Raw genomic sequence first — 22,096 nt, forward strand, 5'->3', positions numbered from 1 at the left:
CGAGTTGCTGTAAGTATCGTAAATAATGAACACAGAATGACTGCTTTATGATGAACGTGCACAGCAGGTCACGGGATAATGTTGTACACTGGCGCTAACATTGGTATATCTGGTCTCTTCCATGCATTTCAATATTTGGACAGTAAATCCTTTCAAGGCATGTATTTCACAGTTACATGTTTCTAATAATGTATAACAAGAGTAATACATGTATTGTTAAAGGGGAGGAGAGCCGCAGGGTCTGTTTTATTGGTTGTTGTGGTCAGTACAGATACTCAATACCAATCGACCAGCTACACGTCAATGAACAGTTCAACTCAACTTGATGAGATAGTTTTGCATATTTAATAAGACTATGATTGTTTCTGAAGCTAAGAGTCCTGTTTTTTTCTAACAGCAGACAGCTTGCTCCACAAACTCCTGGTTTAGCCTCCGGCAGGACATATCGGTAATGTGGTTCCGATAAATGTACTCCCCCTTGATACAGGGCGCTGTGTGACTGGGGGACATTTTAAACTCCCCGGGGTGCCAGTAATGACGCTGCTGCAGGGAGCCTAAGCAGATTATCTGACGTCATTACTTTCATTGTGCTCATTTATCATGGGGTTTGATACACACGCCCTTACCCGTTATACAAACAGGACACCGCCACGGTTATTTAGCAGTATTTTCCATGTATTTACTATAGTTTGCCATGTTTTTTGTTTGTTTGTTTGGTTTTTTTTTTGTTCCAAGAAAATGCTTTTCATTCCAGATTTTCATAAATTAAACGATTTTATTGGCGGTGCCTTCAACACCAATGTTTAACCTCATGGTAAAACTAGTATAGTAAACCCGCTAGATACCGCCACACACAACAAAGCTAGTCTGAGTAATACAGTGAAGAACAACAATATCAATTTATGAGCCATTATAATCCGCATCAGCCACCTGGGTTCTGCTTCACCCAAGAATACTATGTGCATCATTATTATCACTGGACAGAAAAAAAAAAAAACCTTGGGGGTTACGCAAGAGATTTAAAACATTTTTTGGTGTTTATTTTAAGTTTGTTAATATATGCACAAATAAACATTACTGTGATGTGTTAAATGTCTCTTGTATGATACATGTGTCAAGTGAAGCCTATTTATATTCAGCCTTGTGTTTAAATAACTGATCAAACACATTTATCAAACTAGGCCCTGCATTAGAATACGCTCTCAATTACATAAATAAAAAACGTACCATGTATTTTTCATACAGTAGATGATTCCGCTTTTTTTTAAAATTTGATATAGCCTACTTTATTTACACTATTAAATAGACCATGCTGAAAGGGGGGCGTTTAGTTGCGCCCTCTATTTTTTACGTGGTTATTCTATCTAGATCTGGGTAAATTACAGTAGAATTCTTATTTAGCATATAGGATGCAGCACATAGGTAACAGTGACCTCAGCGTGTATTAGCAACCACGCCTATATTTGACATAGGCCTAATCGGTACCGCATTTGCTGCAATTGACATTGACATGGTAGGTTTAAAGCATAGCTTGTATAGAGTTCAATCTCCATGAATGAAAGTTGTATTAAACCAAATCTCTCTATAAAGGCCGACCTCTTAAACTGGTGCTGCGTCTTTTTTGTTTCATGCAAATAATTAAAAAAAAGGTCTTGAAAAGCTGATCTGTGCTGTATTTTTACCAGCAGAACCATAGTGCTCGGCGACTCTAATCTAGAATGTCCATGCAAATTCAAGAGAAACGTCCTGCCGAGTATTTGCATGTAAACAAATCGACAAAGGTCGCTTCATAACTAGTATATCACTGGTATAAAATGTTAAAATGTCCCGAAACACACTTCGATCCAACAGTTCCCTGGTACAATGATCTGTCATACTGCACACTGCTAGCTAGCTGAAAGGTATCGAGACTCATAAGCATAACAACATTGTCAAGACCGACCACGACGAGTTCTTGTTAGTGACCCCTGTTCTAAAGAACCATGGAAACCGGTAAGTACCTCTTTATTCTACCTGTAGAACAGAAAACAAATATTACATGCATTGTTTGTATTTATTTATGTATTTATTTAAAAACAATTCAAATAAACACAGAATCCAGTTGCAGCCTGTTAAAAACATAAACCATATAGAACCCGCATTGGGTTTGCGAGGAAACAAAAAGAGATATATTCACTGCAGAGCAAACTTGATAAATGGACCGGATAACAGGGAACCGGATATACCGGACTATCAGTAACTGCTAGACTGTGTTGCGCTCTATGTGTTGCCTGCTGATGCGCCTTTTCTGGTTAAAGTATTTTATTATTATTTTTTACTATCAGTAATGGTTTATTTAAAACAACTCGCTTTAAACATAGTCTTTAAAATGTATTAGTTTTAGTGAAACTAAAGAGAAATTATGAATCATTAACAACAAATGTGGTCTTTTGCCGACTAACACATACAAAATATACTTATACACTCAAGTGTTCAACAGATATGACCTATATCATATTCCACAAAGTACAAACACATACTCGTATTTATAAACTGTAAACTGTAGTAATGTTTGTTTTGGTAACAATAAATAAATAAATAAATAAATTGTGGCAGTCTAAAACCATTTAAATTGAAAATAAACATGGGATGCTTAAATCTTGGACACTTGGGTTTAGGTTTACTTGATTTCTCCCACGTGCTCACCGCTTTGCTCGTGTGATTTGGTTGATTTCAAATGATTTATCAATCCGCGGGAGATGTTGCTATAGCCAGCTGCATAGTCATAACGTACCTAAGTGAGGGAGTGGGGAATGCAATTGATACCGTACGGGTAGGCCTGTGGCGATTTGTTTACATACAAATAAATACCACCCTTTTCATTCAGATGTCAAAACCTGCCAACACGTTTATTTCTCAAGTCGTTACAAGGGGTTTAATATATCGAATATTATTCAGTATAGCTGTAATGGATTATTTATTAATACGTGTATGTATTGATCTTTTTTTTTTTTACAACATTTTTAGAAAAGGTTAAATATTATTATTAGTTATTATTATTATTAATAATAATAATAATAATAATAATAATAATAATAAATGTGTTTTGAGATTGTGTGCAAGGCGCTTATTAGCAAATATTCCTTAAAAATATACATCTTGAAAAAATGTTTAAGTTAACCAATTGATGGATGCGATGTCAAACGTAATAAGTGTTTACGAATTAAACATACATTTTATTCAGAAGATTATCAACCCATTTTAATTTATAAAGTACAGTCAGTTACAATAATGGTTTCACCTCTGAATTCCAACGCATTGCCCGCTGTTCCAGCGGTCTAACACTTGAATTCGTTGTGAATGCGTGGCCATTTTTTTAATTTTTATCTTATCTTTTCATTATTATTAAAATTAAAAGAACAACAATATCCAGCCTCGTGAAACGCTGTTGAAATTCATATGGATTCATACACTATTATTTTAATCCGTTATGTAATATCTGCGTTTCATTCATAAACATTTTTACAGTATTAAATGCTGATATTCATGATGATATTCATCATCAGCGCGTTCAAGTCATTAATATTGTATACCTGAGACATTCATAGAAACCCCATCGTTGTTTTCAAACGAATACGATCAGTCATCTTCAATGGGTCCTTCCACAATCATGTCACATTGCATATATATGTGTTAAGTTAGATTGCTGCACTTTCAAAAGTCTATCAAGGCCACGTATCTGTATCTACATTGTATGAAGCTTTAATATTTTACATAACATTATGTTTTTCTGTGCATTTCCTATCATGACCATGTGCAAATGGTGTTAATTACATAGCGAGCGACATTTATACATTCATGTCATTGAATTAATTTACTTGAAGGAAAGGACAAAATATCCCAACCCCATTATACCAGAGCTACTATATCAATGCAAGGTATTGTATTTACTACTCAGATTTAATTAAAGCTATAAAGTTATGAATATATATATATATATATATATATATATATATATATATATATATATATATATATATATATATATATATATATATATATTCTGATTTAAAAAAAAAATCATTAACAAAATAACCTTCATAAGTCATTATGGCTTTTTTTTTTAACTCCAGAGACACATTAGTTATGAAACAAATCAAGTAATTACTAATACCAAATATTTAAACAGGAATACAAATGCTAAAAATCATGTTATCTGATAATGAGCAAGAAGTTCCACCAAGTATTTATTATTATTATTATTATTATTATTATTATTATTATTATTATTATTATTATTATTATTATTATTATTACTGTATCTGCTATGGTTTTACACTATTACTACTACTAATAATGATAATAATAATGATAATGATAGGGATACATACTGTAGGTCAACGTAGAGCCGTTTCTCCTTAGTTATTGTTATTATTATAAGCAGGTGTTTTCTCCAGTACTCTTGGATGGAAGTATGGGATAAAGTCTTTGGAGCGGATCTCTGGGTTATAAAGGACTCATCATTAACAGTATCCCGTCAATATGGTCAGGCAATTGCACATGCAATCAAAGCGTTGGGCTGTGTTGTAAACATTGAGGAATACAAGACTATGGAGGTTATGCTACGATTCTGCTCAGTCTTATCTCCTTTTCTTGTTTGAGAACAACGTTCACTGGTTCTTTTCCAGTGAAACAATGGGTCTAATTGATTTCATATCCATCTTTTAAAAGTCTGTTAAAACAAACAGTAACAGCTGCTGAGTTCAGCAGGCCCAGGAGGGGGAGGTTTTTATTCAAATGATCCCTGGGATACACCCAGGCAGAGGCGAATACGTTGGATTAACAAAGAAAGATGTGTATCTGGGCTGAAGGACCACAGAACACACATTTACAAAGAAAGTGCATCTTTCAGTAGGCTCCCTGACATCTCCTTATCACCTGAACATAACTGAATGATAACACTGTTCCCATCACAGTGTGCCCACACAAGATGTTACATTTCCACTGCTGTCACCCGTAACCATGAAACACTCAAATAGAGCTGAACTCAGAAATACTAAAGGAAACTTGCTTCATAAATTCAGTGACAAATGTTTCAACTGGCAGCCTTTTTCAATGTCTTCAGCATGACTCTTCTAGTCAAAGTGTCTGTCCTTGAATTGACTGTGTTTCTTTTAGTATTTCTGAATTTCTATTGCTAAGAAGGACACTTCTGCTCATCAAAGCAATGCTGTTTGTAAATCACAAGTATATTCCATGTCTGTTGCCACCCCATATCTTTATGGATAAATTATTATTATTATTATTATTATTATTATTATTATTATTATTATTATTATTATTATTATTATTATTAGTTTATTTAGCAGACGCCTTTATCCAAGGCGACTTACAGAGACTCGGGTGTGTGAACTATGCATCAGCTGCAGAGTCACTTACAATTACGTCTCACCCAAAAGACGGAGCACAAGGAGGTGAAGTGACTTGCTCAGGATCTGTTGCCTACAGGAAGAAAGCATGTCGGTAGCAGTGGTACCAATCCATTTGAGCCTAGGCCCCAGAACATAACCCAGACTAGGCAAATTATCAATAATATAACAATACTGATTATTGTCCAACTTTGTATATTTTGTTGTAAATCTCTTTCAGGCTGGCCTGGTGATGTGATGTCGAATTCTTATTTCATCTTATCAGTGACTCGTATCCAATGAAATGAAACACTTTATACATTATTATTATTATTATTATTATTATTATTATTATTATTATTATTATTATTATTATTATTATTATTATTAGTATTAGTATTTAGTCATTTAGCATAAGCTTTTATCCAAAGTGACTTTGCATCACAACTGCTGCTGCAGAGTCACTTACAACAGGACCTCAGTTTTACATCTCATCCTGATCTGAATAGTTTTTTGCCTATTTAGACCAAGAGCCTCACCTGCCTAAATCCTCTACTATATCCCACTTGCTGGGGAGTGTGCATTGTAGCAGGTGTAAGATTTATAGGGAAACTCACAAAGGTGTTTTATATAAAGTTGTTATGAACAGCTGTGCAATTTAATTTGCTGTATTCCTAAACTGATTTCCAGTTTTATAACATTAAAGGGTGTTTTGCCTTTCAGACAAAATGCAGCAAATAACAATTTTGGAGTCCATAAGAATAATTTACAAATGAGAGAAGGCCATTTGGCCCAGAACCTTGTCAAGTTGAGTCTTGAAGGATCCAATAAGCTGACTAGTTAACCCATGCCTTGCCCTCACCACTCTCTGTGTGAAGAAGCGGCATTGTGAACTTCCTCCTGAGAATTGAATAGCATTTTGATATTCTCAAAGCCATTTATACCAAATTGTTATGTGCAATGCCATGTATAAACTCATCTTACTTGAATGCTTTTAGGAATGGCTCCAAGGTAGGTGAGCGAATGCACAAACTCCTGCCAAGCTGCTGACAGTTCCAAGTTCTATATTGTATGGTTACTCCGTGGCCCTTCTAACACTATAACAGCATGCATTGAGTGCACAGCCTTTGAATTTACAGTAGGATCCCTGCAAAGGGACCCAGCAAAATGCTCTCAATAGTGATCTGTTCCTAATGTATGGAGATTTTCAGAAATTATCTTAATGTGGAGCTGATTGATCTTCAACTGGAGGTGCCACAAGGTTTATTAGGATATGTGAGCTACAGTTGCTTTAAAACAGCCCCTGAGGTAACCTTTTCTGTTGCACCTGCTCCAGATATCTCCAGCTGGAAGCCAGGGTGCTAATTTGCTAACACATGTAATTGAAGCAGACACTGGATAATCCAGTTATAAAAGTTATAGCAAAAAGCAACAATACCTACATTATGTTTTTGTGAACTAACAATATTAGATGTAGGGTACAACTAAAATAATACTCAAGGAGACAAACATTATACCGGGCAGCAGTGTGGAGTAGTGGTTAGGGCTCTGGACTCTTGACCGGAGGGTTGTGGGTTCAATCCCCAGTGGGGGACACTGCTGTTGTACCCTTGAGCAAGGTACTTTACCTAGATTGCTCCAGTAAAAACCCAACTGTATAAATGGGTAATTGTATGTAAAATAATGTGATATCTTGTAACAATTGTAAGTCTGCTAAGAAATAAATAATAATAATACCAAACAATCCAATATGCAAAAGTCTGCTTTTTTTGTTTTACCGCCACAACGAATACTAACCAAATGGCGCACGCAAAGCAGCAAGGATTTTTTTTTTTAAAGATGTTTCTGATAGGCTTCCTAATAATAAGATACATCATAGTCGTGGCTGAGTCCGTTGGTTGAGGGAGAGGGGTTGTTAAACAAATTCTTTATAAAAAATAAAAATCTCGTGATCGTTTTGTGTTTTTTTTTTTTACTTAATTAAAAATGAAAAATAAATAGTATTATTTACATCGATGTACAAATATATCTGTATGTGTTTGATAAGTATGGTAAAGCAAATTACAGTAAAGTTATTTTGTATCTTGCTCTTAATTGTACTGTAATTCTTGATATTTTTTTTTTGTATACAACTTTAAGTCGCCCTGGGTAAGGGCGTCTGCTAAGAAATAAATAATAATAATAATAATAATAATAATAATAATAATAATAATAATAATAATAATAATAATAAAAAGAAACAAAGATAAACTATGATAGATGCATAAAACTCCTAAATTACTGTGCCAATGTTAGCTTTTATAAAGGCGGTGTCTGATTCTGAAGGGGTTAAATACGATTTGCAGGTGTCTCTCGGTTTTGTGTACCAGTGCCCTTGGCATCAAACGATGTTTGAAAATTAAAGACAAGGAGAGGCCTTGAATAGGCTTTTTGTCAGTTCATGTATTCATACTGGCGTGTTCTGTGGTTAATGCGATAGGCGCCGAGATCATGAATATAACAATAAATACGTCACGTAATTATTGTTAGATTTGGTATACAGCTGGCTAAATGTTATTTGCTTGCTTCAATGTGTGAAAAAACGATGTTTCTTAAAGGGGACTGCCTTTTAATGTGTTATAGGTAACTGTAAAACATAGGTAAAGGTTATTAACACTGAGATTAGCGAATCGTTTATTGCAGTCTGTAATAACCCTTATAAAAGTTTACCACGGTATTTCTGCACAGTATTTATTTATGTATTTATGTTTTACTATACCTCGCTAATCTTTACAATGCTTAGCAATGCTTTACCATTCATTCACTATACTTTATTACGCTTTGCACTCCTAAACTTTTATAAGGGAATCCTTGCTTAGTAGCACAAGATGAAACCGAGGGCTACTTATCGTAATGGAGAAAGAAGTTTGGGCGGATTTTCTGTTCACTTTAAGTTGACTATAAAGAGATTTATATTTTCATATTAACATTTTATTTCTTTACTTATCTCAGAAAACAATGTACAGGGTGTCCCATAAGGCAATAGATAATAAGCACCATAGGCAATATTAGATAATGAATGATGCCGATTAGGCTTTCTCTGTTAAACCGGGCAGCCACATCCCGCTGACAGATCAACAAAAAAATACATCTGTTCCTTTTTGCTTAAAGCTATTTGACTAGGAATAATAATTACAATGTGTTGCACATTTCTGGCCTTGTATGTTTCGTTGTTTCTTCACACAATGGAGAGACTGTAAACGAACCGGCCTGTCAAAGAGGTTACCTTTTTGTTTTATGAAGGCTAAACTGTGGGAGACTGCTGTATATTACATCTTACTGTTAAAGTAAACATGATAGTGGAAAGTTCCGCATGTTCTGTGGCCCCAGAGTTGCATAGCATTGTATGTATGTATTTATTTCTGTATGTATTTATTTTTTACAACACTTCAGTGTGGAAGGTTGCATAAATCCGGTGATGCTTTTGGCCTTCATTGTAATCTGGTTTCATTTTTGCCTGTTAGAAATTGATAACCAAATGTCTTCGTCGGTGCCCCCCCTCCCCCACATATTTGGATATGATGGTTTTATTTGCAATTATTTTGTTTAAAGTTTCTGGGTTTAAATGTTGCGAAGAGCATTGTGCTTCACACACAGCATTGCCCCTTCACTCGGACTGCAGAATTACACCACTGCGTGCCTGAGTCTGGCAGGCGTTACATTTAAACTATACCGTTTATTGATTATTTCTCTTTGTAATTATGCGACAGCTCTATTTATTTGCCCTGCAAGCAGACGGTAAGTAGTTTTAAATATGTTATTGCAAGGGGATAACTGATTTATATGTTCCATCCAGAACCATTTAGTTAAAAAAAAAATGTCGAAATATATATATTCTACATATGTTATATATTAATTTAGATTTTAATAAAAACTAAACAGGAAATGCATGTTTATAATGTATAATGTATATGTGTATAGAGTTGCTTAATGAGCTTCGGTTTGTAATGCTGCTTAATTGTTGGACAAGTCAACAAAAAATGTAATTTATCGGTTATAAATAGCACATTATCGACTGTATAGACTTAAGTATATAATGTGCATCTAGCTTAACAACTACTTTAGAAACAGTATTTTAAATTACCATTCATAATATTAACGGACAAAGTGAGATATAGTTTTATTTGTGTTAATAATATACAGCACGAACTAGCTTTGTACTAAAATGTAAATAATACTGACCTTATAAAATATATACATGTATGTATTTAAGAATACATTTTTACATTTAATGTGTAAATAATTCTTACTTTATGTATGTATGTATCTGTCTTTTAAACAATAAAGACACAGAATGCTTATTTCTAAAATATATTTCCTTTTTTTTTTAATACAGAATATTCCAAAAGAGTGTACCAGGGAGTCCGGGTAAAACATACAGTGAAGGATCTGCTAGCGGAGAAGAGATCAAGACAGACCAATGTGCCGGGCCGATATAACGTAAGAGAACTGAACAACCAGTATAATTAACTTTGGTCTGTTTGTAGATCAGTTAACCTTTCTTTCTTTCTTTCTTTCTTTCTTTCTTTCATAAGAAAATTAAATATATCGTATTCACTAATCGCTAATGGTATCATAGGGGCTCAGTTTTGTATATGCTATTGCAAAGGAATTCGATTTTTGACCATTCGTGTGTATGAATATGCTTTTATGAAACCAGATATCTGAGATGAAAAAAAGATTAGCGAGCCTTTGTTGATAAAATCCAGCATATTTAATAATAATAATAATAATAATAATAATAGACATCAAATCTTTTACATGCTTGCAGTCTAGTCGCTTTTATGGTTTAAACAAGCAAGCTAAGAAAGCCAGATGAATAAACACCTGGTGCATTTGTTTTGCTGTGTACCACAGCATAGCCCTGCCTGGGGTATTGTTGAACCAGGGAGCAAACTGTTTGCTCTGTTCGTGCAGAGGCAGTCGACTCTTTCATGTGGGTGGTGTCTGTTGTATAAAAGCTCACTTCAACTTGCTCACTTGGAGGCCTTGCTTGTATCTCCTCTGTATATCAGCCCGTAATGCCTGCTGTATTGCAGTTACGAATTTTAACGACATCATTTCCATATGGATCCTTCAAACAGGCGGCGAGGCATATCGACTCGGCTACAGGGAAGTCTTACCATTGGCAAATTTCATTCAAATCAAGTCCTCAGAATTTGGTTGCCCTCCAAGCTAACCTGCATTGATAGCAACCTTTCATGTTTGCAGTATGCAAACCTCGGAGCTCGTCCTCTGCCACAAGCAGGGGAGACAGGGACGGTGCGAGGAGGATGCTACCTCAATTCCTCCAGGGCATGACGACATGGGGGTAGTGTACAGGTGGATAATAATGCGACACAAAATGTGCTAATGTCGTTTTGTGGAGTAAATGGCTTTGAGAATCTAGCCCATACTCTGAAATGAATTCACGTTGATTTTCTTTTCTTTTCTAGACTAAGAGTATTATTATAATTGTGCTTTAGATGTTTAATCTGGGCATTTCCTTTACATTAGTTAATAAGAGCTTGTGAATGCTAGAGGTCGATTAATCACTGTGGAGATACTCACACTCTTTATTCCATTGTTATCACAAAGAAAAAAAAAAGCACCCAATAAAGTTATCAAACCAGAAATTAACAAGTGCGGCATTTCTTTCATGAAATACTTTTTGTATTTAGTATTTACATTATTAAATGCAATTTAATAATGTAAATGCAGTAAATCTGTGCACCTATTCGATTGCTCTGTAAGCTATTAAAACCTTTACTTGTAATTTATTTTGTGATTTTCGATAGATTTCACTTTTGTACGTGTTTATTTTACTTTCCTGAGCTGTAAAAGAGCTAATATATTTGACATTACTTTATATAAACTGACATTGAAGCGAGTGAGGTGGATTTGTATGTATTTATAAATGTAAAGTCATGTTTCTGAATGGTTTATAGCTCTGATGTAGTTTATGTGCAAATCCCCTTAATAAATCTATTTCAGGGACACAGTATTTCTGTGCAAAGCATCTGAAATGAATTGTAGTCAATTAAGTTACATGCTATTCCATTTGACTAACTTCCTTAAGGGACTGAGCACAGTTAATTCCGTGTTTACTAGATATGCAGCAGATTGTACTTGTACAACACACTTTTTTTATATAGAAATTTGCTTACGTTTTCTTCAACTTGCCCTAGAGTTAGGGTCATATCATGCAAACACATTTACACATTTACATTGCAACTATGCATAATAACATTGTAACTATGTGTAATTACACATGCATTTACTAGGTAACGACTATGTGAATACACAGTAATTAGATGCACTTAAGGTAGAGTGTTACCTCAAAGTGTTTCTTTTTGAAATGTTAAACAGAAAACAAGCTGTTTAAATACATGTCTAGCCATGTTTGAGGGGCTATTATTAAGGTTAAAGTAATTGATTTCGTAAATGATTTCTGTTTAATAGTTGAGATTAGCTACAATCACAAATTGCATAACCTTGCCCTAATAATATCCAATTTGACTTCTTCAAAGGGAGTAAGAATAAAAATTATACAACCTTCCACAAACCTTCAGTACTGCACAGAAATGATGACAGATCTGTCCAGCAGTACTGTTTTAAAATATATATATATAGATGGTAGGGTTTTATTTCCTCTACACAGTATAGTTGTGCCCCAAATATAACCCACAGTACAAATAATCTTTCTTTTGATTGCGCAATAGTTTAGTTTTAGGTTTCTCAAGCACCAATTCCTATCACTCAGAAGTGATAGGGCTTTTAATTGCAAAGTTCCCTGTCTATGTAACTACGGTCCTGTATGGGTATTGGGTGTTAACCTAAAGACAAAGCTTTTTACCAGGTTAAGTTAGACATTGCTCTGAAGAGATCTCCTGTAAGGGTCATTATGTAAATCAGCATTGTATTGTGTGTATTGTATGTGTATTGATCAAACTATTGCTTTGTATTTTAGAGTGGAGCTAATACTTCTCAGCCAGCGTTTGTCCAGATGTCAGGTAAGAATGTGTTTAAACACATCATGATCGCTTCAATAACTCCAAGGCAGATATCCCTCAGGTGAACATAAACAAACCCTTGAGGCTTTTGTAAAATTAAGGACATGTTAAAAAAAAGAATTATAGCACTGTAGTGATTAGATCACTTGTGATCTCGACACACTGTAACTACATTTTGTTATGTTTTTCCCCTGTTCTTAATGAGCGACCGTACATTTGAATGTTATACACAACATAAATATGAAGACAGGTGCCTATTTCAAAAGGCAATATTCACTGTGGTAGGCCATGTTTCGAAAGCGTTTCCATGTAGTAACTCATTTTATAAGATCTCTATAGCACTCATGTTGGAGTAGAGGCTAAGAAAATATGATACATATTTTGCAAAGGTAGATTTTCAGAGAGTAATCAAATAATTTACATTGTATTAAACTAGCAAGAACTTCAGCACAATGGTGGTATTCCATTAACTGTATCTAACTTCCAATACTGCTGTACAACTATAAGTCAGCAAACATTGCTGTTAAGGCCTTTATATGCTTTGTTTAAATATTGTTTTATATATATATATATATATATATATATATATATATATATATATATATATATATATATATATATATATATATATATATATATATACAGGGAATACTGCGTGTCACACCATTTGTGCATCTGTGCAATATAAATTTAAATTCAGTAATAAATTAATAAAAGTCTAGCAAAGTAAAATAAAACAGTAAGCACTGTAAAACCTAGGGATATGGAAAGCATATTCAAAAACATGGCAAACCATAGCAAGCTATGGTAAATGAATTGCATAACCACGGGAAAAGCATGGGAAAGCTAGTATATCGTGGTAAACATTTAGAAGGGATAATAGGCTGATTCTAGTAGATTTGAAAGCTAGGTTAAACTAGCCTTTATGCAGCTATATAACAGAATGTTGTTCATTGTCCTCGACAGGTTCACACATGCTGTCTGGATATTATGGAATGAGAAGATCATTTTTATCTGAGTCTGAGTTCTCGCACTGTCACCCAAGCAAGCAGTTTGCAGCCGATGTTTACTCCTCATCCCTTGGAGGAAAGCCCCTGTCATGTGACCCCTCGTCGGTTTCTGGGTACACTCCGCTAATAGACAGCTATTACCCCGAGTCCTTCGGAGACTATCGTAGCGCTGCTTTCTCTTCTGGAGGCAGCCCCATCTTCCCCCAGTCAGCGCTTCCATCCCTCCTGCCACCATTCTCTGGAGATTCAGCTCACTTTCTTCTGGTGTGTATTAACGTGACAAAATGATCTTTAATGGCACCGTTATTTATCTTTTCAACGGTTAATGTGTTTAAAAATTGTGCAGATATTGACAGCAGTTAACTGGTCATAACATCTTCTGTATTTTATAGGTATGTTCAAAAACACTTGAGGTGTTACAATTTATCTAGTTTAAATAGGACAGCATTGTCAGAACTGTATAATGTCTCTCACTCTCTCGAAAATCTTTGTTTTTACCCATTTCCCAGCCACTAACTCCTACTGCTATTACTGCACAGCCAATTCCCTAACACGTCATTTGTTCCAGCTTCAAAACATCATGTGCTTCCAATTTAGTTCCTGATAAAATAAATGCCCCACCCTGTACGCTGCTTTGTAGTGAATTGGCCTTGTTTTCTTTAACCCACAGAGAGACTCGTGGGAGCAGACAGTGCCTGACAGCATCAGCCAAGGGGAGGGTCTTTGTCCGGACGCGATGCCATCAATTCCACCCAGCAACTCCTTGACGAACCACGAGTCTGGGAGCCCCTCTCAGTACCGGTCCACAGCTCGGAGCTCCAGCATTGGAGGCACCCAACCCTACTCCCTCCACTCCCTTGATGACATTCATTATCCGCCAGCTTACCCTGGCACCTCCAGCTACTCCACCTGCCCTCCTTACATGACTGTGCCCAACGACCTGGCTTCCAAGTTGCCCCACCTCGCCTCCGAAGACTCGGACAACCCAGCGACCTCTATAAATGACACCCCGTCCTGGACAAAGGATGATGGGAGCAACACGTGGTCACCATATGAAGTCCGGAGGCCATACTAATTATAAGACAAAACAAAGACTTATGAGCTTCACCGGCTAAGTCCGTATGAGGACTAACAATTTTGAAGAAGAGACTATTATTCATTCTTTTGTCGTTTTTTTATTTTATTTGTATGTTCTTTGATATAAATCTGAAGTCTGAAGAGTTGGTACAAGGGACTATATTAGTTATTTTCCTGTATAAAGCATTGCTAAGTCAGGCTGACTAAAATGCCAGGCCTCTGTTTTTGGGAACACTATTTCTGTGCATCTGGAGGTCAAAGGGATTTATATATGTATATAAAGAACAAGCAACACAAAGCGCTACTGTAATAGCAGTGCGGAGGCAGCAGTGTGGAGTAGTGGTTAGGGCTCTGGACTCTTGACCGGAGGGTTGTGGGTTCAATCCCCAGTGGGGGACACTGCTGTTGTACCCTTGAGCAAGGTGCTTTACCTAGATTGCTCCAGTAAAAAAAAAACCCAACTGTATAAATGGGTAATTGTATGTAAAAATAATGTGATATCTTGTAACAATTGTAAGTCGCCCTGGATAAGGGCGTCTGCTAAGAAATAAATAATAATAATAATAATAATATATCAATTCTGATCAATGCCATTTGGTGGGATTTTATCAAAAATGACAGTGCCATTTGGTGTGACTTATTCTGTAGCTCCCAAGCAGACTTCATGGTACAGGAGAGTAGTCGGAAAACAAGCCATTGTGTTTCCAAAAATAGCAAAAAAATTTACTTCCTCGCCAAACAACTACACCCGGTACATAAAAAAGCACCAACAGACTTCTCAAAGAAATGTTTGTCTACTGTTATAACACCTTTCTTTATCAGTTTCTTTTTACTACTGCTGTATTTTTGTATGAGAGCGTGTTTAAAGATATAGTTAAAGAGGGAAACGGGGTAAATATTTGAGGAAATTATTCAGCATCAGTGTCTTTGCAAATTATGTATTTATCTATGACAAACCAGGGTGGTATATAAACTTTTTTGTTTGTTTCTAAATGGAATGCCCTGGACCCTATGCCTTTTTTTTTACAGGTTTTCTGAAAATGAGACAACAAACTGCTTATACATTCTCACTAGCTTTAGAACACTGATGTTTTTTTAAATGTTTTTACCTTTCTTAATAAAATCATGCACACTTTTTTGGAACTAGAAATAAATCATTAAAATGAACTGCGGGGTCCTAAAACACTGATGTGGGATTTTGTTTATCACCCCAAACCCACGTTCTAATGCTCATTTCTATGGGAGTTGAAATGTGCCCCACAAAACACCTGTAACCTTTTGGTAATGACATGCTATCAACTGCAATTCTTCTATCTCAAGCTGGTAAACTTTACCGGCAATTTACTATAGATTCTCAATGTTAGTGTACACTCTTGTTGTGACTGTATGATATATGGATAGACGTGTAAAACAATATTGGTGTGTCGATTGAAAATCATTTGGAAACATAATGGTTTTTTTGTTTTATTTTGTTTTTGAACATTTTTGTGAAGGACAGTGAGCATTTCAAAAACGTTCTACTTCTGTATATAAATTCATCCGGTAACTTGCGGAGTAGCACAGGAATTTGCTGCTTTGCTAACAGGAACAATCGCTGGAAACGTGTCGATAAACTCGCTGAACAGCTAACTCTGTACATACCTCTACATTCCCGTAAATATTGAAACATTAAACACAAACCTTAAGAAAAGTCAACAAGTTGTGGCTGTCGTTTTTGTCTTGTTCAGACAACACCAGTGGTAGCCATGCACCTAATTAATGAATGGCTGCCTGTCCTATTTACAGCAATACTATAAAACAGAAAAGAAAGGGAACCATTGTCTGCTGCGCTATCTGATAATGTCATGATAAGAGCAGTCAGCTAGAGCCCCGAACGACGTCATATCTTACAGTTATCAGCATTTCCCGTTTTGCATGTGTAAGAATCCAGGTAAGAAAAAGAAAATGTGCAATTAAAGTGCAGTTGGGTACACTTTGTATATTTAGAGTACAGGGATGTAACTAACACCATACTAATGCATGGAGCTGTCTGGATGTTCTTGCGCTATACATTGTAAAGAAATAGTACTTGATGCAAGATATATACAATTAGGTATACTTATAAAGTCAACTCTCCGCTGTATAATCAAGAAGTGGCGTATGTTTTAATGATCTGAACAGTAGCAGATAGCAGCGCTATTTAACCCTGTATTATTCTAAATGGTGTTTTTACCCAAGGAGTGATTAGTGATTGAATAGTAGAATTGCTACATACATTTAAAAATACAGTCAAATGAGGACCATGTTTATGTGACTATGATTATGGTTATTCATTTTAAGGGCTGCATGTTTTAGCTAATTGAAAAAGACACACTCAATACTTCGAGTCGTTAAGACAAGCAAGGAAGGAGGAAGCTAACCCCACTTTTGGGGAATGTTAACAAACTGGAGGATCCACATGGCCTGCTGTAATTGTGTATACACTGTATAGAAGGATAAACACTGCATTATATTTGAAGTTAGTATGTGTTGTGTTGGTGGTCCCTTCTTGTTTAAGAGATGTCATGTTGCACAGTTTGGATGACAGGACCAGAAAATGATGTATCTCATAGAGACACTCCTACACGTGGCGTGTTAACTGATTATACATTTTTAAAAATTTGGAACTTTGGAACTATCATTAAGTATAAACAACGTCTGTGAATGTCTATTCACTGCTTCAGAGTACAAAACACCAAAGAACACTGACATGAACCAGATACAACAGCGCCCCCTGGTGGTTTTACAGCATTATTTCTCTCTTGTTTATAACCCAGGCAGACTTAAAAAGGGTGGCTGATTTATAACAACGACACCAGACCCAACAGGTAGAGCAGGTCCAGATCAAGCGCTTGAATGGACGTCGGGTGTAGTAGCCGTTAGAGGGCGCTAAAAAGCGTTGTTGAAATAATAGTAAAAATTACTTTAATAATAACACAGTTAGGTTTAGAGGTTGAGATTAGGTTAGTTGCCAGACATTAGGTTTAGGAGTAGGGGGTAGATTTAGGGGTTAGTAGGCTAGTAGGTACCTACTGGCCCATTACTATGGGATGATTTTTGCTTGATAACGTCGCATTCAATCGACTGATCTCAATGAGGACTCCATAATGTGTTATCAATTAAACTATATATATATATATATATATATATATATATATATATATATATATATATATATATATATATATATATATATATATATTCATACATACATATACATACATACATACATACACACACGCACGCACGCACACCCACGCACGCACGCACACACATACACAGGCTACTAGCGATTTCAGGGCTAATAAGACGGATAGAAATGTTATTTTTATTCAATTAAAGGGGTAAGATGATATAATTAAGTATTACTCAATCAATTAACAAGTATAATAATTAATTCAACTTAATTGGCTGCTTTAACCGATTAGTACTAATCTTGGAGTATTTTACCTAAAATAACATTAGGTACAACGAGATTAGTGCTAATCGGGGTCTGTGAAACCAGCCTTAAAAACCAAATAATATATACCAACAACAACAACAACAACAACAATAATAATAATAATAATAATAATAATAATAATAATAATAATAATAATAATAATATATTTAGCAGTTGTCATGTCTTATTACAACCCCTTGGTTCTGTCAGACCTTGCTCTTGTGGTTTATGGTGTCCCAGGACCCCTCAGTGGAATTATATTCTAGAATCGAGCTGTAGCCCAGCTATTGTATTTGTTTATGTCAAACCGACTGGATGCTACACTTTACGGGTCACAGTCAAACTTGCATGTTAGCTAGTCCTGGATTGAAGCTTGGATTGAAGCATAACGTTAATCTAAAAACAAATGCATGTAAATCTGAAAAAAAGAAAAAAAAATACAAATATATTGAAATAACTTCTCTAATTACTTCTGTTAAAACCAACAACTTTGCTGAATTGCGAGTTCCATACCGACGAACACACTCTAGCAATGTCATTATGTGCAGAGGTAAAAACACATGTTTAAAATTGTTTTGCTTTGGTATAAATATGTATTTTCTTAGGTTTGGCCAAATTGTGGGTACAGGGATATTATAAACCCAGGGTTTTAATTCACACGAGAACACTTTGCATGTCCAGAAAGGCGCTACAGAGACAAACTAACTAACGTCTGTATCGTCTTCATTCATCTGTGTGCTTTATCAAACAAATGGGGATGGCTAAATAAACAGGACTGTGCACACTCTCATAACGGCCGAGGAGGCTGTTACGGCAATTGTACGAGCAGCAAGCTGCAACACTGACGTCAAAGGACTCATCTGTTCTGCAAAAGAGGCTGCTAAAACAGACAACTACCTCATTTGCCTATTTTTTTTAACAAAAGAAGATAAAAGCTGACACACTACTCAATCTCAGACCATAGTGCAATAAGAATCCTTCATGATGCAGAGACGTCGAAGGCATGCCATAGTAAAGGCATCCTTTATCCATAGGCTATATCAAAATAAATAAATGGATTGCTTCCTAAAAGCCGGCAGACAACTGTAATGTAAACCTTATGTGGGCTGGGGTTTGATCCCAGTGAAATGTATGCTCAGAACTAGAAATAAACACTCGACAAAGTGCACTTTACTAGTTTTTGCTACACAGCAAAAAATGAAAAAAAAAGGAAACTTTTAGTTTATTATTTAAGACACGTGTTTCCGATTCGTGGACCATTATGGTAATTAAAAAAAAATTAAATTGCTATAGCATGCAAATATATAACCGACCGTCTCCTATAAATAACAATCCACGAACCGCCATGAAGGTACGATAACATTTTAGTTTGCTGACCCAAAACAGCGATGCTTTCAACAGCTCACTTTATACCAGCTTAACCAGCAGCTCAACACCCGTGTCTAATTAAATAATCAACCGATTACATTTCCTAAGAATGCATACACTTCCAGGTGCAGCCCGGTACAGTGACAAGCGTAGGCCTAAGCACTGTAGACATGCCTGGTAAAATATTATCAGTAGGCTATAAAAAGAATTACTGTGGCCAAAAGTTTTGCATCACCTAGAATTTTAGGACTGAGGCATTTAATACAAAATAAAATAACGATATGAAGATAATTTAGATTTTTTATTTAACATCATGTAATCAAAGGAACTACAAAATGATATCTGAAAAGTCTATGTGAAGCCACAATAGTTGTACAGTATTTCATGTTAGATGTAAAAATATCACATTTTGCTTTTTTTTCTTCTTCAGTTTTTCGTGAAGACTATGGAAAACTACAACGCGGTATGTAATTCAATATGTTAACGTAACATTATTCAGCAGGTTTCATTCGACTCAATGAAGCGAAAGGTGTATTAATATGCAATCCTTTGTTTAAATCCCTGGCTTGCCTGTAACCGTGCTCAGAGGTGTCGTTAAACTCCTGCACGAATATCCACTTCTGGCTCACAAAATGTCTCCACAGCTAAAGCTTCCTCTCACAGTTGTGCTTTGGGGAATGTACACAAACTGGCTTGTCAACAATATATAGCGAAGTGCACAGAGGCCATAACTAAGAATATTATTAACTAATAACTAAGAATATTATTAACTAAGAATATATATTAACGACGTGATCCCAGATGACTACTGGTCCTCATTCAATGCAAACACAAATATATTAGCTGTCAAACTGCAGTAACAGTCATTCGCTATCGTTTCAGCCCGCACTGCCGCACCACAGCAGACGAGGCACCATCCGGTGAAACCCTTGATCTGTTGATGAGCCCCCTAATCAAAGCCAGTTTGAAAACTTTGCATGTCATAGATTAGGCTCCTAACCCATTACACCTGGTATCAGTTAAGACACACTTTTTAAATTAATATTGATCCAACGGTTGAGGTATTTTATGGCCTCCATAATGGATGAAGCCAAAATTATTATGAAAATCAAACGCTTTTTTTTTTTTTTTTTAATGATTATTTTGGCTAAAGCTTCTGGCAGCATTTTGACAGCAGATGGCGGTGTTTCCTCAGAAAATGATTTTACTTTCTTAGTTGTTTCCTCGAACAGAGCAACACAGTACAGTGCCCGAGGGAGTGGTTCTTTGAGTTATATGTACTGTTTTATGTTATTAAAAAAAAAAAAAAAAAACACATGTAAAATCGGGTTGTTTACCCTAGTACGAATTGCATGTCTGTATGTTTCCCATCTTATTGTATTTTATTTAGGATTAGACGAACGATGTCTAACAAACCCCGCAGAGTTTTCATGTATAGGATGGCAATGCCCTCAAGCGATGTAGAAATGTTTTACCTTTTAACCTTGGCACCGTACTTAATAATTAAACTGTTTTAACCAGGTCGGGCACGGGTACCATGCTCCATAACAACCGCGTGTTTTCGTAGCTTAAAGTAACTGATTCCAAAATAACTTTTTGGAAGGATTTTTGTTTTTGAGGTTAGGAATGTTCTGTTCAACTTTTCTTTCAAATGCTTTCTATAGATTTTTCAAATTGCACGTGTCGTATAAATGATTTGCGTATTTGTTTCCGACACCTAATGAAACACAGGTAAAGCCGTTCAATCCGGCTGATGAAAATGAATGTATACTGACTGTTTCTAGGCAAGAAGTCCTACTGTAAGCTGCAAAGATGCTTCGAAAAGTCAAAATGATACTCACATGTTTACAATTCGGGGATGGGATACAGTTATCTCCATAACCTAACCAACATTTACATGTAATAATAATAATAATAATAATAATAATAATAATAATAATAATAATAATAATAATAATAATAATAATAATAATAATAATCACTTAAATGCACACTTGCTGCATGTAACATTGTTATTTGTTCAAATGTATCTTGATTTGGGTCATAGAAAGTAGTATGGAGTAGTGGTTAGGGCTCTGGACTCTTGACTGGAGGGTCGTGGGTTCAATCCCAGGTGGGGGACACTGCTGTTGTACCCTTGAGCAAGGTACTTTACCTCTACTGTTCCAGTAAAAACCCAACTGTATAAATGGGTAACTGTATGTAAAAAATAATGTGGTATCTTGTAACAATTGTAAGTCGCCCTGGATAAGGGCGTCTGCTAAGAAATAAATAATACTAATTAATATAATGGCAAGAATGATGCAATACTAACATTACAATTAAGATTGAATCAAGTGTAAAACTGTTGTGTGTATTGGAGAAAAATACATTTAAAAAAATTAATTAAAACAAAAGATAGGAGATAGGGATGGGTTATTGATGTAGAGATCGCTTGACTGGAACTTTAGCATGGTATGGGGAAAGACGTCAGTTCGTCGATGAAACGTACAAGACAAACTCGAAAGAGAGAGCATGCACATACCCCATTGAGACACACACACTCATTTGAATGGGTACTTTCGACGGTCTGGATTTAAAAGCGTTTTGAGCCACGAGTATAAGGCTCTTAAGGAGGCAGTGTGGTCTAGTGGTTAAAGTCACGGGTTCAAATCCCACCTCTACCACTGACTGCCTCACTGTGTGACCCTGACCAAATCACCTAACCTCCTTGTGCTCCATCCTGCGGTCGATGTCCTATTGTAAGTGACTCTGCATGCATCG

General features: G+C 35.7%; 1 protein-coding gene across 2 annotated transcripts; it reads left to right on the plus strand.

The window, feature by feature from the left end:
* The first annotated feature begins 1,813 nt into the window (after window positions 1-1,813).
* On the plus strand, window positions 1,814-16,461 carry LOC117397210 (POU class 2 homeobox associating-factor 2-like). Of its 2 annotated transcripts, none has more exons than XM_059009796.1 (5): window positions 1,814-1,992; window positions 9,763-9,866; window positions 12,376-12,418; window positions 13,385-13,692; window positions 14,099-16,460. In XM_059009796.1, the coding sequence occupies exons 1-5, from the start codon at window positions 1,983-1,985 to the stop codon at window positions 14,501-14,503; spliced, it is 870 nt and encodes a 289-aa protein (XP_058865779.1). In that variant the 5' UTR covers window positions 1,814-1,982; the 3' UTR covers window positions 14,504-16,460. The 2 variants fall into 2 exon arrangements, with proteins under 2 accessions (XP_058865779.1, XP_058865778.1); XM_059009795.1 differs by lacking the exon at window positions 1,814-1,992 and adding an exon at window positions 8,875-9,164 and having other exon boundaries at window positions 14,099-16,461.
* Window positions 16,462-22,096: the final 5,635 nt, after the last annotated feature.

The sequence above is a fragment of the Acipenser ruthenus genome, chromosome 39 (genome assembly GCF_902713425.1).
Source record: "Acipenser ruthenus chromosome 39, fAciRut3.2 maternal haplotype, whole genome shotgun sequence".
NCBI classification, from domain to species: domain Eukaryota; kingdom Metazoa; phylum Chordata; class Actinopteri; order Acipenseriformes; family Acipenseridae; genus Acipenser; species Acipenser ruthenus.